The sequence below is a fragment of the Mus musculus genome, chromosome 2 (genome assembly GCF_000001635.26).
Source record: "Mus musculus strain C57BL/6J chromosome 2, GRCm38.p6 C57BL/6J".
Lineage (NCBI taxonomy): Eukaryota > Metazoa > Chordata > Mammalia > Rodentia > Muridae > Mus > Mus musculus.
In genome coordinates, this window is record NC_000068.7 from 130,909,754 (window position 1) to 130,927,271 (window position 17,518).

Consider the following 17,518-nt stretch of genomic DNA (forward strand, 5'->3'; position numbering starts at 1 on the left):
TTGAGCTTGTGCTCATTAAGGCTCAATTAAGACTGCCTCTGACAATACTATTATAGTAAGTGGCTTCTAGAATTGTTAAAATAATAAAAGGCCAGGAGTTGTAGCACACACCTATAATCTCAGAACTTTGGAGGTCAGGAATTCAAAGTCAACCTTGGGTGACATAGCAAGTTTGTGACCATTCTGATCTTTATGAGTCTATCTTAAAAAATAAAAAAATTAAAAATGAATAAAAAAATAAAAATAAAAAATAGGGCTTGAGAGTTGGTTCAATGGTTCTGAGTCCTGGTTGGTGGCCTCTTCTGCTCCATGGATGCTATGCAATGTGTAGTGCACAGTACAAATAAGTCTAAAGGAACTGTAAAAACAGATTATATATTTTCTGACAGGACATCTGTCTCACGCCTATAATCACAGCTGTTCGGAAGCTGAGGCTGGAGGAACAGTTCGAGGCAAGCTTCGGCTACAGAATAAGTTCAAGAGTAACCTGGGGCTACTTGGGCTTGTCTCCGAAACCAAAATGAGCAAAAAGGAGCAAGCTAGGTCTTTTGGGAAAATTTTAGCTGACTAATTTTTCACCGAGAGTGAGTAACGAGTTAATGCTGCGTCTGCTTACCAGATTGATATGTATCCTGGTTTTCCCTTCTTCACCACCAGTCTCTCCTCCTCCTCTTCTTCCTCCTCTTCCCTCTTCAAGTTAAACTAAGAGGCATTGAATGAATACATTTTTTTGGCTTAATTCTTATTCTCAGTGATATGCTTAGTCTTGACTCGAGCGCCTCGTGCATGCTAGGCGAACACTTCACCATTGAGCTACATTCCCAAGCCTGCCATTTTGGTTTCGATGGCATCAAGTCATGGCACCTGTTTCTTTCTGTGCACGCTCGTGCGTGCACGCAGAGGTCAGGACAACTTGGTTTTGGAGCTTGATCTCAAGCTGTCAAGCTTGTATGTCACGTGCCTTTACCCACTAAACTATCTTGCTGGCCCAGGGTTTATGACTTATTTATTATGTAAGTCCTGTGTTAGAGACTATAGGGTTTTTTGGGTTTTTTTTTTTTTTTTTTTTTTTTTTTTTTGTTACTTGAAAGGAATGTAGGATAATGAAGCATTAGATTTTACTCACACTATCACTGGGTTCATTGTATGCCTAATTTAGGCAGGGGTATAGCACTTTATCCTCAGGAAACTCAGGATGTGGTATAAAATTTCAATTATTTTATGTGTATAGTAAATCACTTTTTTTTCCTAAATGAATGATTATAGAGAATAAGTTAATAGTATCAGTTCAATAAAAATAACTATAGCTGAATGTTATTAAGATAATACACTTTAATTTTTATGTGAATCTTCATAATTCAGTGATCACCATTTTCTATTTGTGATACTACTGTTAAAAATTTTCTTACGTGAATAAATATACCTCTATTAACTTAAAGGTTAAATAAGATTAAGTATGTTTGTGAAATTACCATACATTTAATTCTTTAAGTTACTTCTGTACAAAACTTGGAAGATGGAAGGGAATAACCTAGATTGGGCCTGTATAATTGCCTACATTATTAAGACAAACTTTCTGGAGAAGAAAGCACTTACTGGCATTGGTTTTGTGGCAGTGTATGCTTTCAGAGCAGTGATGGTGGTCACAGCGTCGTCTCTCTCCCTCCATTTCAAGTATTTTTCCACTTTTTTTTTAAGGTATTATGCCAAATGCCTTTTAGAAATTACCCCTTAATTCTTAGTGTTCCCATTTCATAGGTAGGAAAACTGAGTTTGAAGTGGGGAGGGGGTTTAAAGGTTGCTGCTTGTGTATGAGTGCAGGATGTTTATATATAGGCAGACATGCCTGTATATAGGTCAGAAGACAATTTTATGGAGTTGGTTCTTTTTCCAGGTGGGTTCTGAAAGTTAAATTCAAGTTGCCAGGCTAAGTGGCAAGTACCTTCACCTACCTTGAAGTATTCTTGTTTTGTTTTTTGTTTGTTTGTTGTTTTGTTTTTTCCTATCTCCATGCTGGGGATGGGACTCAGGGCTTTTTATATGCTAGGTGTGTATTACCACGGAGAAACCTAAGTACAGAGTTTGCAGATGTATTGGATAACTTGTTCAAGGCCACAGAACTTGGGTGAAGTTGGAATTTGAACTTAGGCCTTAAGTGATTCTGAAATCCTGCTGTCTGTGATACTGTTTGGCTTTTCATTTTTGTCTGAGTCCAGTTACTTTTGCAAATGATCTTTTGGTAGGACTGTCTTGATTCCAGCAAATGCCTTGAAAAATATAGGAAGCAAAATGGATTTTTATAATAGAAAAGATAGCATAAAAGCATCTTAGTTGCTAGAATTGCTGGCTTCTGGTCCGAGGACACAAATGCCCTTGTAACAGAGAGGGAACTCTGAAAGTAACAGTTGAAGAGAATGGCAAGTCAGGTTTCTTTGTAGTACTTAGGAGGTGATTCTTGGTATTAACTTGGAGCCCTAAACTTAAGTTCAGGAGCCCAGCTTGTGTTCTTATCTTTTGTGTGTGTGTGCTATTTCAGAGTTTGGAAGAGAGCTTAGGGCACAGCCCATAGTAACTGGTGCTGAGCTTTTCCTGTATGTTACTACTTGTGGATTGGTCTGATACAGCTTGCTATGTAGACTAGGCTAGTCTCAAACTTGCAGTAATGCCTCGGCTCAGCCTTTCAGGTGCTGAGATTGCAGGTATGACTTACCATGCTTAGCTAAGTCTTTGTAATATAATTCTTGGGACTCTAATGAAAGTCATCTTTACCCATATGACTGATACATATTTCTTGTCTTCTGTTTCTCCGGCACCTCTCTATCATTTCTGTCATTTCCTGGCATCTTTATTGGGATGTTTTGTTGTCAGCTCCTCCTGAGCTGAGCCCAACACCAAACAGACTTCATGTCCCCATTGAAAAGAAAATAGTCAGCTTTGGCTACAGGTGACTTTACTTCCAAGAGGGTAAAGATCCTGTAAAAGGGGCCGGGCGTGGTGGCACACGCCTTTAATCCCAGCACTCAGGAGGCAGAGGCAGGCGGATTTCTGAGTTTGAGGCCAGCCTGGTCTACAGAGTGAGTTCCAGGACAGCCAGGGCTACACAGAGAAACCCTGTCTCGAAAACCCAAAAAAAAAAAAAAAAAAAAAAAAAAAAAAGAAAGAAAAAAGAAAATAGTCTTTTCTTTGTATCTGTCTAAAGTTTTATTAGTCTCCTACTCTGTCTTACCTGCACCTGGACCTTCACCTTATTTCTAGCCTGTCTGTGCTGTAGCCTACATAATTGGTCTCTCAGACCTGCAATGTCCTCCCACATGTTGTCATACAATCTCTTAAAAATGTGCCATTATTATACTCAAAAGGTTTTTCTTTTTGCAGGGTCCCACTCTGTAGTCCAGGATAGTCCCGAATTCCTTGTGATCCTCCTGCCTCAGCTTCTCAACTATTAGGATTCTAGACAGAGCCACTGTTACTGGCAGAAAAAGCCTTTTACAGGATTTATTTATTTATTTATTTATTTAGAGACAGGGTTTCTCTGTTTAGCCCTGGCTGTCCTGGAACTCACTCTGTAGAACAGGCTGGTCTCTAACTCAGAGATCAGCCTGCCTCTGCCTCCCGAGTGCTGGGATTAAAGGCGTGCGCCACCACTGCCTGGCCCCTTTACAGGATTTTTACCTTCTTTTGGAAGTAAAGTCGCCTGTAGCCAAGCCTGACAATCTGAGTTTTATCCATAGGACCCACCCAGTGGAAGGAGAAAAGAAATGCTGGCAAGTTTTTCTCTGATCTCCACACATAGGCAGTGTGGCAAACGTTTGGGCCCCTCTCCCCAATAAATGAATAAAAACTCAGAAAAGAAACAAGACACCTCTTAGCTACAGAATGGCCTTGAACAGTAGGCTCTCATCTCTTTATGATATCCTTTTTATAGACAAACCCTTCCGCTTTGTAGGTTTTTTTGTTTTGTTTCAGTTTTTTGTTTGTTTTGTTTTTGGTCTCTGCTGAATCCCACGTTTACTCCCTCTCTGTATATCCCCCCACTCCCAAAAAAGCTGGAGACTGAACTTGGGGTCTTGCCCTTCCTAGGCAAGCTTTTTCCAGTGAGTTAAACCTCCAGTCCATTTTAAAATGGCTTTTCCGGGCTGTTTTTGAACTTCCTGTGTAGCCTAGGATGGCCTTAAACTGCTGGTCCTCCTGCCCACTCCTCCCAAGTACTGGGCTTATAGGAGGATGCCAGATCATATTTTCAGTTAAGTAAAAAAATTTCCTTTATTTTTGACACTGGGTACCACTGACTAGCCCTGGCTAGTCTGGAACTCTGGCCTCAGGTTTGCCTTGAGGCCGTAGAGGTCCTGTGCTGGGATTAAAGGTGTGTGCCACCTTGCCCAGCGTATCTTTAGTTTCTTATAGCAGTAGCTGGCTTTCCTGACATTACCTTCTTTTAAATTGAGCCATCAACCTGTTCAATTCATAAATTATCTTATGAATGATTATTGTGCAGGTAGTAGATGGTGCTGGACTAGAATGTGTTAGAAAGATTCAGTCTTTTGAGGGCTCTGATAGACAGCATCAGAGAGGAAAGGACTTTGAGAAAATCTCCGAGTTTGAGTGTGATTACGCTCTCTGAGGAAGAAAGCTATTGCAGCAGGAATCAAGAGTTTTTGCACAGGCAAAGCATGGGTTATCATACTTAGTGCCTTCATTTCCTAGTGTGTTATTACACTACACGATGCTGGCTTGTCAACGGATTCTCTCATAGTTCTCGAGGGTGCATGTCTGAAATGAGGTAAAAATAGTGCATGCCTACTTCTGAAGACTGGAGAGAATATGCTCCATGCCTTGCCTTAGCTTTCGGAGGATCACAATCGTTGTCACTCTGTGGCAAGCTTAGTCTCTGCTCCCATCAGTCATTCTTACATGGTACTCTGACACAGAATCACATCACATTTACATGGATGACCTTTTCCTAATCTGATTGTATCTGCAAAGAGCCAAAAATCACACTGACAGGTAACCAGGGTTAGGGCTTCAACATACACTTTTATAGGACAGAGTTCAACGTACAGTAGTTAATGGAGATTGTTGAAGAAACCAGTGTTTATGTGCACCCGGGGTGGCGAATGGAGGTGGATTGGAAGGAAAGGAGACTAGAAGGTGACAGTGACTTCTATTTTCCCTTCCTAAGAGCCTGCAGCTTCAGGGTGTGTCCTTGACTGAGGGTACCCACCATTGAGGCTGCCAGTTTTTGGTTGTGATTGTTTGGAGCCTGGCATGTGACCTAAGCTGTCTAATCAAAGGGAATCTCAGGACTTGCTGGAGACTTGGCCTCTGTGGTGTTTATGAAGGAGATGCTTTGTCTTTTCTGTAGTGACTGGCTTTAGAACAGATGCAGCTAACAGTGCTGTGTGGAGAGGAATTCACCCCAAATCAGGGCACATTCCAGAGGAGGGAGGATGGCAGAGGAAACAGTGCTTTAGACCCCACTTAGTGACCCTCTGGGCCAGGCCGCTCCCAAAGCCATACCTTCTGAGGTTGTAAGGTACTACAGTTTTTATTCATCTTAAGCTTTAGACTTGATATCTTGTCAATTAAAGTTCCTGCTATGTCAAGTTTCATAGGGAGGGAGGGCTAGCCAAGTAGGATTGTTCAGTGCCCGATACTATATAACGCATTACCATAGGTTACTTCTCTTAAAGGTTCCCAAGATAGTCAAATAGTTTAGTTTACTACAGTATAGAGGCATGAATATAAAATACAGAAGAGCAGGGTATATTTACCACTAAAACAGGTTTTTACTAACTATGACTATGGATTTAATACAGTTGTAGCTTATCTTGAATTAAATACAGAACTGACTGGATGGACAGACATTGTATGTTAATTTTTGGTTTAAATATGAAATTGTTTCCAGAAGTAAAATGAAGCTGCAGTTATACTTTGTGAAATGCTTGTATCTGAAACTGGTTTCACTTAAATAGAACTCTACTGCCCTGCTTTTTCAAGCTGCAACTTTCTTTCCTTTTTCCTTCTTTACACTTTCAAATGCAGGGCTATGGACTTGACATTTTCTAGCTTTGTTTTTTTCTTCTTAGGATTGCTTTCTTGTACTTTTTTTCTTGTTCTGTTATGCCACATCTTTCAGTTGCTTTTCTTTCTTCTTTTTTCCCCCTCCATTCTCCCTCCATTTCTTGAGAATTGGAGTTGTGTGTCTCTGGCTATCCACAACCTCTTTCCTTGTCTGTGGCATGCGAGCCAGCCTTCTGAGTGCTGGGGTCTCAGGTATGCACCACCATAACCATCTGGGACATTAACTGCTTCTCTTTTATCATTTGAGATCATAATTTGATTTTAACCTTTCAATTTTTAATTCTTCAAGCCTTCAGATTTTTTTCTCTCCTCCAAGTTACTTTTTAAGTGAACATAGATCTATGTATCTGCATATTTACTTGTTTAGAATTCTTTATTTTTCATTTATAAAAATTATAGTCGGGCTGGTGAGATGGCTCAGCGGGTAAGAGCACTGACTGCTCTTCCAAAGGTCCTGAGTTCAAATCCCAGCAACCACATGGTGGCTCACAACCATCTGTAATGAGATCTGATGCCCTCTTCTGGAATGTCTGAAGACAGCTACAGTGTACTTGCATATAATAAATAAATAAATCTTTAAAAAAAAAAATTATAGTCATGGATGAATTGCATATTTTACTTTAGAATTTGAATTGACTAACATATGGTAGTTATTAAGTGAATGAAATTTTCATTAATTCCTCTTGGTCTTTTTTGTATTCTTTTTAAAAGAAGGTTTTCTTTTTGGCAGTAGTTTACCCAGCTGCAGCTTTTCTAAATTATCTTTTCTAAGCATGCTCTCCCTGATGCGTTGGTATTCCTCACATTTCGACGTCCTTACTCTTCCTTTAAAGCCTCCCTCCCTGCCATGTGTCCCCTGACATCCATTATGGCATAAACTGCAGGGCTTTTCTCCTCCTCCCCTCCATTGTCCTGCTCAGGGCAGCTGCTAAGATTTATAGCTTGCTGGCTCTGGGCAGATTTCTTTTAAACTCAAATAAAATTGTCCTTGAGCTAAAAATTAAGTGTGTGTGTGTGTGTGTGTGTGTGTGTGTGTGTGTGTGTGTGTGTGTGTATGTGTGTGTATGTGTGTGTGTGAGACTGTGAGTCTGTGTAAGAGTATGTACACATATGCATGGGTGCCCAAGGAAGTCAGAAGAGGTTGGATCCCTTAGAGCTGGAGTTGCAGGCAGTTGTGAACTCTGATGTGGGTGGGTGCTGGGATTCCAACTGTCCTCAAGAACCATCCATCTTGCAGTGCCATTTCCTCCCTGTCTCTGTTGTGTAGTCATGTTATGTGTTTTGTTGTTTTGAGTTAGGATCTTACTGTTTAGTTCTGCTGACCTATAACTCATATGTAGACTGGGCTGGCCTAGAACTCACAGAAATATCCTGCCTTTTTGTCCTGAGTGTTGGAATTAAAGGTGTGCACCACCACACCACCACATGCTAGATCCACACCCCATCTGCCCCCAATTGAAATAGTCTCACTCTGTGTATTTCAGGCTGCCCTTGAACTCTGTATGTAGCCTAGACCAGCCTGCAGTACTGTGATAACAGGCATGCACCATAAATCTTGTAAAATAATTTGTTAATAAGAATCATAATTGTGTTGGTTAGTTTTATGTCTTCTTGGCACAAACTAGAATCATCTGGGAAGAGGAAACCTCAATTGAAAAAATGCTCCTGTCTTAGTTACTTTTCTTTTCCTCTGAAGAGACATCATGGTTAAGGTAAACTAAAGCTTATACAAAATACATTTAATTGGAGCCTTGCTTACAGTTTTAGGGGGTGAGTCCATGACCATTGTGTCAAGAAGTGTGTTGGCTGGCAAGTAGGCATGGCACTGGAGCAGTAGCTGAGAGAGAGATACTAGACCTGGCCTGGGCTTTTGAAACCTCACTGCCCACCTTCAGTGACATAACTCCTCCACCAAGGCCACAACTTCTAATCCTTTATAAACAGTTCCACTGACTGGGAACTAAATTTACAAATGTATGAATCTATGGGGCCATTCTTTTTTAAACCACCATAGCCCCCAGCCAAATTGGCCCATGGGGAAGCCTGTGATGGATTTTCTTGATTGATGATTAATATTTACTGTGGACAGTGCCATCGATGGTCCTGGATACTCAAAGATCACAAGCTGAGCAAGCCATGAGGAGCAAGCCAGCAAGCAGCACTCCCTCCTCCCTGGCCTCTGTATCACTCCTGCCTCTAGGTTCCTACCCTGACTTTTCTCAGTGATGAAGTGTGATGAGGAACTGTAGGCTTAAATAAATCAATCCTTTTCTCCCAAGTTGCTTTTAGTCATGATGTTTTATCACAGTGATCGAAAGCCTAAGACAACACTGTAGGTTTGGGGGTTTGTTTTTTTGGTGGGGAAGGGTACTGAAAATTTAATCTAGGGATTTGCACATGTTTAAACAAGTACTCTGCCACTAATGTATATGTTCAGTCTACAGTGTACATTTTAAAGCTTATAATGATGCAATATAAAAGAAAATTGAGTTTTAGCTTTTAAAATATGTTTTTCATTTTAATGTGCTTTCAGTTATGTAAAGAAAAACAAGATTTATGGATAATTTAAAGTGACATTTAATTTAAGATCAGACTGGACTTGGTGGCACAGTCCTGTAAGCCTATGTACTTGGGGCCTAAGGCAGAAACAACACATGTTCAAGGGCTTCCTGTCTACAGAGTGAGTTCAAGGTAGGTTTAAGCGACTTCAAGGAGAACCCCTCTCTCTCTCTCTGTCTGTCTGTGTCTGTCTGTCTCTGCCTCAAGTTTGAAGTGGAAAGGGGCTGTAGTTGGGGCTGTACCCGACTGTAGCTCAGTGGTCCTGTTGCTTGCATAGCAGGTGCTTACCCTGGGTTTGATTCCCAGGGCCACAACTTTTTTTTTTTTTTTTGAGATTAAATATTTATTGAAGTATTGAATTTGACTGTTTCTCCTGTTAAAATTAAGTAATTTTCTTGTTCTGATAGGCTTTAAAAATTATCTCATATTTTTTTCCTTTAACCTAAATAATAGTTTCCAAGTACTTGTAAGCACTTCTCTGCAGAATAGCACATTTCCTATTTGTTTTTTTCCCCCTTTTCCCTGTAAATGAAAAGACCAAGCCTGCTATAATTGTCACTTTACTTTTCCTTGCCTAAAAAGTATTTTATTTCATTTATTATTGTATATGGATATGCACATGCCATGACAGTTGAGCAGAGGTCAGAGGATAATGCTGTGGAGTTGGCTCTTGCTTTTTACCTTTCTTCTTTCATTTAAAATACTAGAAGTGTCTTACAAAGCTCTAAAAGACTGTGGTCAGAAAGCGTGGCAAAGGTGATTGTGAGGCAAACTTTTGAAATGAGATTGATTTATGGTCTTCTGTAACTTGTACTTGAATGTCATCATGTTTCTCTTTAACAAATGTCATTAGCGCACTTTAGTTGGAACGACATTTGAACCACTGCTTGACAAACAGTGATCAGCATCGATGAAAGTATTTGCTTGCTTAAAAGTGATCAGATGTTTGGTGCTAGGTCAGTTCCTGGAGTTGATTTGTTTTGTTTTGAGCCAGGGTCTCATGTAACCAAGGGCCTTGAGTTCTGACCTTCTGAGTGCTGGAATTACAAGGAAGTGCCTCTGTGGTATGCCATTGTAGTGTTTTAAACAAGATGTCCCCGTAAGTCTTGGTAACTGGGATTATTAGGATTATTAGGAGGTGTGGTCTTGCTGGAGGGAGTTAAGTCACTGGGAGCCAGCCTTGAGGTTCCAAAGGACTGATGACATTTCAAGTTAGCTCTCAGCTTCCTGTTTGTGGATAGAGATGTGAGCTCTCTGCTGCTTCAATTACCTGTTGCCTGCCACCTCATGGACTGTTGTTACCCTTCTGTCACCGTAAGCCCCAAGTCAACCCATTCTTCTGTAAGTTGCCTTCATCATGGTATTTTATCACAGTAATAGAAATGTATCTAAGAGAGCCAACATGCGTGGTTTTTCTTGTTGTTGTTGTTGTTGTTTTGGTGCTAGGCATGTTAGGCAAGCACTCTACCAAAAGCTACATCCTCAAGTCTGCAGATGAACATCTGTGAATTTATCACCTAGTACTCCTGAATTTTTTTATATATAACTATTATAAGTAGTAAATATTACAGATGTTATAATATGTATAGTAAAGCCTTTATGTCTGGCTTTAAATGAAATGTATCTGTGTGTGTGTGTATATATATATATATATATATATATATATGTGTGTGTGTGTGTGTGTGTGTGTGTGTGTGTGTGCATGTATATATATGTGTGTGTGTGTGTGTGTGTGTATACACATACACACACATATATACATAGGCATGTATGTATGTGTGTATATAAGTATATATATACATACACACACACATACACACACATCTGAAAATTGTTTTCCTGAGTCTATCAGGCTTTTTGTTGAAGATTTTCTTGGGTTAACCAATTACTGTTGTTACTTTGTATACATCTACGTAAACTATGCAAATGTAGTTTTTTGAGTCAAGGTCTCACTTTGTAACTCTGGCTGTTCTGGAATTCACTATTTAGGTCAGGCTGGCCTCAAACTAAAAGAGAATCACCTGCTTCTGCCTCCCAATGTTAGAATTATAGGCATATGACATCATGTCCAGCTATTAGCATTTAAAAAATTGTTTATGTGTTAATTATGTATTTATGGGAACGTGTAGGTGCTCTTTGAAGCCATAAAAGGATGTTGGAGCCTCTGAAACTGGAGTTGCAGGCTCATTGTGAACCACCTGTTAGTGCTGGGAACCAAATTTAGGTCCTCTGGAAGGGCAATGGTGCTCTTAACTGCTGAGCAGTCTCTCCAGCCCTGTGATATATATTTTCATAAACAACACATATATTCATATATATGTGTATATACACACATATGTTAATATCTTATGGAAGACAGTTACAGATGTTATGGGCTCTCTGTCCAGAGTTTGTACATAAGTGGCATAATCAGCTCACTGGCGTGTACCTTGCTTCCTCTCTCTGTCATTACTGAGTAAAGGCTCCTGCAAATGCTTATATATTTAAACATTTTTATATTTATTTATTTATTTGGTGGGAGGCTGGGTGTGCCATGCTGCTTGTGTGGAGATCAGAGAAAAACTTTTGGGAGTTGGGCCTCCCTTCCACTGTGTGGGTTGTGGGGATCCAGCTCAGGTTGTCAGTCTTGGTGACAGTACCTAGTGACCCATCTTGCTGGCCCCAGTAGGTAGATTCTATTGTATGGATGCGCCTTAACTATTTAAAAGTGTTTTGTGGAAGTAGTGATGTGCGTCTGTAATCTCCACACTGGGAGGTGGAGGCAGGAAAATATAAAGCCAGCCTAGGTCACATGAGACTCCCTCCCTTTTTCCCTTCCTTCCTTTTTTGTGTATGGATATGTGTATGTGTATGTATATGTGTGTGTGTATGTGTGTGTGTGTATGTGTATATGTATGAGTGTTTGTGTGTGTGTGTGTGTGTATGAGTGTGCGTGGGCATGATTTTATGTATACTTTGGGTGCGTACTTTGAAGCCAGAAGGCGTGGGGAATCTTTTTCACTTTTTACCTGTTCCTTTGTCTCTCTAACACCTGGCTCTTGTTTACTTGGTTAGGTTAGATTTTATAGCAAGTCTTGGCCATATTACTGTCTTTGCCCCTTGGAGCTGAGGTCACAGGGACATGCAGGATGCCTGGCTTGTTACACAGGCTGAGATTCAAACTCCAGTCCTTAGGATTACATAGCAAGACCTCTAACCATTGAACCATCTCTCTAACCCCAAAGAGCCATCTCTTCATTCCCTTCCCTGCCTCCTTCCTTACTCTGCCTTGCTTTCTCTTTTCCTTTGAAATGGGATCTCAGTATATAGCCTTGTCTGGCCTGGAACTTGCTATGCAGACCAGTGTGGTTCTAGAGATCCCCTGCCTCTCTGCCTATGGAGTGTTGGGATTAACGGTTTGTACTCAAGCACACTAGGTTTGAGACCCTTTCTTAAAACAAAGCAAAACAAATCTTGTTTAAAAGTGCAAACATCATTTTATGTATTTGTGGGTCTACCTTTAGGAATAAGGTCTCAGACGTGAAATTGCTGTACCAGAGGATTGATGGATGTAAAATTTTGCCTCATATTGCTAATAGCTTCCTGCACAGAGATTGTCCCAGGTTTGTTACTAGCATCAATGAAGTTTTGTCTTAAATTTTATGACATCTTTTGCTTTTCTGTGATGCTGGGAATTAAATCTAGAGCATCATACATACCAAGAATGTATTCTATAACAGCTAAATATACAGACAGAAAGTTCAACTCTTAATTGCGAATTTTCCTGTGGTGTTTATGCTTTTTGTCTTATGTTTTTGAGTTCTCTTGTTGTACCAACCTTGTAGAGATCTTTCCTTTTTCACATTCCAATTGTCCACTTGTAATGCAATTCTATGAATTCTTTGTTTTGATGCCCATAGTTAGTCAGGATAAAGTATCTTATAAAAGATAAGCAGTTGTCTCAGTTCCATTTATATATTAGTGTGGTTTTTCTCTTCAGTGTTCTGTAGTAGACCCTAGACATCAAATTTGTCTTACTTGTTCTTAGCCATTTTGACTTAAAAAAATTTTTTTTTAATTAGGTATTTTCTTCATTTACATTTCAAATGCTATCCCAAAAGTCCCCCATACCCTCCCCCCACCCAACTCCCCTACCCACCCACTCCCACTTCTTGGCCCTGGTGTTCCCCTGTACTGTGGCATATAAAGTTTGTGAGACCAAGGGGCCTCTCTTCCCAGTGATGGCCGACTAGGCCATCTTCTGCTACATATGCAGCTAGAGACACGAGCTCTGGGAGTACAGGTTAGTTCATATTGTTGTTCCACCTATAGGGTTGCAGACCCCTTTAGCTCCTTGGGTATTTTCTCTAGCTCCTCCATTGGGGGCCCTGTGTTCCATCCAATAGCTGACTGTAAGCATCCACTTCTGTGTTTGCCAGGCACTGGCATAGCCTCACAAGAGACAGCTATATCAGGGTCCTTTCAGCAAAATCTTGCTGGCATATGCAATGGTGTCTGCATTTGGAGGCTGATTATGGGATGGATTCCCGGGTGTGGCAGTCTCTAGATGGTCCATCCTTTCATCTCAGCTCCAAATTTTGGCCATTTTGACTTTTAATTTCAATAACTGATGCTGAGATTAGGCTGGGAAAATTTGTTATCTTTGTTTAAGATTTATTATTATTATTATTATTGACAGAGTTTCTCTTCTCTGTATAGCCCTGGCTGTCCTGGAACTTGGTCCTTAGACCAGAGTGACCTCAAACTCAGAGATCCGCTTGCCTCTGCTTTTCAAGTGCTGGGATTAAAGGTGTGTGCCACCATTACCGGGCAGGTTTTATTATTTTTAATTAAGTGTGTGTGAGTATTTGCATATACATGCAGGTGACCATGGAGGCCAGAGGCAAGTAAGGGGTCTGGAGTTACAGCAGTCAGTTGTGAATCACCGTGTGTAGTTGCTCTGGCTTTGATGATCTCTTAGCCATTGAGCCATCTTTCTAGACACACACACACACACACTCTCTCTCTCTCTCTCTTTAAATAAAAGATAGATTAAAAACTCTTTTACAAGGATATTTTGTGTGTTCATTTATTTAGGCCTCATGTATTTCAATAAATAGATAAAAATAAATAAATATCCCCCCCCAAATCGTATTACATTTGTTAAGTGTACCTCTGGGTATGTAGTTTTGCTGTCTTTACTATAATTGGTGAGTGTAGAATGTAGGGCTTGAACTTTATTTTTTTATTTAATTTTTATTATTTTTAGATGAATTTTTGTTGTGTTGTCTAGAATGATTTTCCAGTTCTTGAATTACAGTCTTCCTACCTCAGTCTTTCCATTATCTGGGACTGCAAGCTGTGGGGTGTTTATGTGTGTGTGTGTATGAGAAGATGTATACAGGAGGGCATACACGTACTGTGGTGTATGTTTGGAGGTCAGAGGACAGCTTTCCGGAGTTGCCTTTTCTCCTTCCACCATGTGGGTCTTGGGATTGATTGTCAGGCTTGGAGGGAAGGGTTTTTACCAAGTCATCTAGCCAGCCCTCAATTACTTATTTTTGAGACAGGCTTGCATTATGTAGCCCATATATGTATGCTTGTAAGTGTGTTTGGATGTATGAGTGTGTGTATGCTTGTATGTGAGTATGAGTCCCTGTGTACATGCAGGGAGGCCAGAAGAGGAGAGGGCTCCCAGTATCCTCTGTCCCTCTGCCTCTTCCTTTGAAGCAGGATCTGCTTTCTGCCTCCTTTGGAGCTGAGGCTGCAGACGCTTGTGGGCCTACCTGGCTTGTTATGTGGGGCTGGGATCAGAACTTTGGTCCTCATGATTATGAATCAAGTACTCTTAACTGCTGAGCCGTCCCTCTAGCTACTTCTTTATTATTGTTTGTCAAGTATGCTTTGGCCTTTATTGTCTCATGGTGTTTTCATGTAGATTTGAGAAACATCTTGGCCACTTGTGGTTAGGACAGTATACCTAGCCTGTCGTTCAGCTTGAAGAGAATTGGGAGCTTTTAGAATGTCTTCCAAACCGTGACCACACCTCCTCCCCTCAGTGTTGAACGTGGAACCCAGGGCCTGTACGTGCTTGGCAGCCTTTCTGGGATTGAACTACATTTTCAGCCCCAACTTTTTTATTTAGAACCTAATTTGTCTCAATAAGATTTTACAGTTTTCTGTGCTGAGATGTTATATATCTCCAAGCTTTTGTCTTTTTTTTTTTTTTTTGGTGTGATTGTCAATCATGTCATTTAATTTTTAATTTTCTTTTTAAATTTTAAAATCCTGTGTGTGTGTGTGTGTGTCTGTGTGTCTGTGTGTCTGTGTGTCTGTGTGTCGTGAGTGGGTAGAAATCAGAGACCAATTTTCTGTTTTTTACTAAGTGGGGCCTGAGGATTGCACTCAGGTTTTTTAATTTGGTAGCAAGTACCTGTTGAGCCTAAATTTCATTTTCAGTTTTGAATTGTTGCCCGTAGTAGTAAATTCCATTGGTCTTTTCTTTCTCTTTATTCCTCCCTTTTGTAGTCACCCAGGACCACAGTATTTACCCTGTGGGGTGAGGATGGATTTATTTATTTATTTTTAAATAAAAACCTGGTCTCATATAGGCTGTGTTATCCTAAGTGCTGGGATTACAAATTCAAACCAGCACACTGGCCTGGGAAAGTTGTTCTAGACTGATGTCAGAATGTGATAAGGCATGGGGATTTATGGTCAGTATTGTTGCAGTGTGGGCCTCTCAGTCTGGGGATCTAGGGCAGAGATGGAAAGGTGAAACAAGTTGGAGCTGAGCTTTGATGAACTTTGTGTGCAGTGCTAACTCACACGGAAGTTCCCAGGCAGTTTTGGCAGGGTTAGGCTGGTCTTCGAGGAAGATGACTTGTGCCCCTGAACTGGCTGGGTTAGGAAGTTGGACTGAGCCATTAGTTAAGAGGCTTTTGCTGGGGACTAGGTGAGGATGGGGAGAATTTAAGTTAGCAGCTGGTACACAGAGGGCAGGGGAGAGATAAAGATGAAGTAGTTTGTAGGTGAGATGATGGGACTGTGTGAGGTACAGGATGAATCTGTAGGTTTCAGAACTCAGGGTGGATGATGACACAATGGCTCTAAACCCTAGATGAGGAGCCTAAGCAAGGCCCCGAGGAAGGCATCTCCAGGGAAAGAAAAGGGAAAGAAAAGGGAAAGAAAAGGGAAAGAAAAGGGAAAAGGAGGCGTTCGGGGACTTAAGTTTTGGATTTGGATTTGGATTTTGGAGTAGGAAATATGAATCTGAAACATGGAACCTAGCATGGAGTTGAGGCTTGAACACTAAATATAAGAAGTGAATGAAGCCATAGAGGGAATGGGGCTTACCTATAGGGGCTTCAAGGAATCCCCATCTTGGGCTGCTGTAAGGAGAGAGTAAATAATTTCAGGGAAGGAACTTTCCATTTTCGCTTTCTACTCTCTTGAGGTAGATGATTTTTTTTTTAATTGAGAGAGCTATATAACCTTGTGGTATTATAATTTTGGATGAGTATAGCAGAATGTCTTAGACACTAAAGCACAGATTACATATTTGCAACGTTATGTCACTTGTAGAACTTGAAGAGTACTATAACTTGGGTTTTTACTACTAGTTTCTATTGATTATCACATGCTTTATCTGTTGCATTTTAGACCCATTAGCCTGAGTAACATATTCATGACGAACCTTGTTGCATTTTTATTGTAAAGAATTATATCAAGGGCCAGTGAAATGGCTTGGTGGGTAATAAACTGCTTGCCATGTAAGCCTGATGACCTGAGCTCCATATCTGGGATCCATGGTGGATGGAGAGAACTGTTTGTTCCCCAAAGTTTTCTAGACCCCTGAGCACATGCTCGAGTGCACGCATGCACATACATGTGATAATACATATGTTGAGGTTCAGTCTGTTGCTGTGGATTGTAATGCTAAATACTGGCCCCCAAGATCTGGTTGCCTCAGGGTTACACCAGGTCATGTTATGTAATCTTGATTACAAGATTATCAAGTTATTTCTGATTGGTCAGTAAATATACATATTCATGCTTACAGCCTGTAGCTTGGCAGAAGAGAGGTAGGCAGGGCTTCAGTTCCCAGGCTTGGGGTCTGAGGCAGAGACCACAAGGAAGAAAGAGAAGGTGGAGAGAGGAGAAAATTCCATTAGGGTAACTGAATCATGAAGGCCATGAGGGCTGGCCAGTTGGAGTAAGAGTGACGCAGGTAGAACATGGCTTTATAACTCAGAGCTACTGACAGGGAAGTAGGTAGGCAAAGCAGGCATAGATTGTTGATATCTGCCCAGCTCTAGTGCTTTAAAGGCTTATTATAAATATAAAAGTTTTATGTCTTTTATGTGGGAACTAAATGATCCAAGGTGGGGAAGAAATCCTCCTATTAATCTTAATATTTGCCATAATACACATATACTTACTAATGATAAATAAGGTAAATTTTATAAAGAATTATTTTTAAAAACTAAATTAAAGGCAAGAATGTATATATCAATGGTAGGACATGGAGTTAGCATTCATAAGATTTTGGGTTCAGTCACCATCACCACTTCCAAAGGTGAAACGTGGGGATGTGGAAGTAATTTTAGTATTAGTGCCAAATTCAGCCACATAGGTGTCACTCCCTAGGGGCCATCCACTTTGTGTTTTGAGTCAGGGTCTGTCACTAGGACCCGTGGCTTGCTGGTTAGGTTAGGCTGGCTGGTTGTCTGGCCCCAGAACCCTTCTGTCTCTGCTCCCCAGCAGTGGGGCTACAGTGAGCACTGCTGTGCTGCTTGCTTTTATGTCAGTGTGACACAAGCTGCAGTCGTTTTACAAGTGGCACTCTCAGCTGAGAAAATGCTCCACCTGGTTGGCCTGTCTATAAGTTTTGGAGCAT

The 17,518-nt window shown here is 40.7% G+C and overlaps 1 protein-coding gene across 3 annotated transcripts in view; it reads left to right on the top strand.

Annotated features, from left to right (window-relative positions):
- The window catches only part of Atrn (attractin), a 123,904-nt gene that overhangs the window by 3,324 nt on the left and 103,062 nt on the right, over nucleotides 1-17,518 (top strand). Inside the window, exon 1 of one of the 3 annotated variants that reach the window (XM_011239259.1) lies at nucleotides 8,690-8,772. The exons of the other annotated variants lie outside the window; for them this stretch is intronic. Coding sequence (XP_011237561.1) covers nucleotides 8,705-8,772 — 68 coding nt within the window. The 5' untranslated portion in view covers nucleotides 8,690-8,704. Of the gene's footprint in view, nucleotides 1-8,689; nucleotides 8,773-17,518 lie in introns of those variants that run through there. 3 annotated transcript variants of the gene reach the window in all.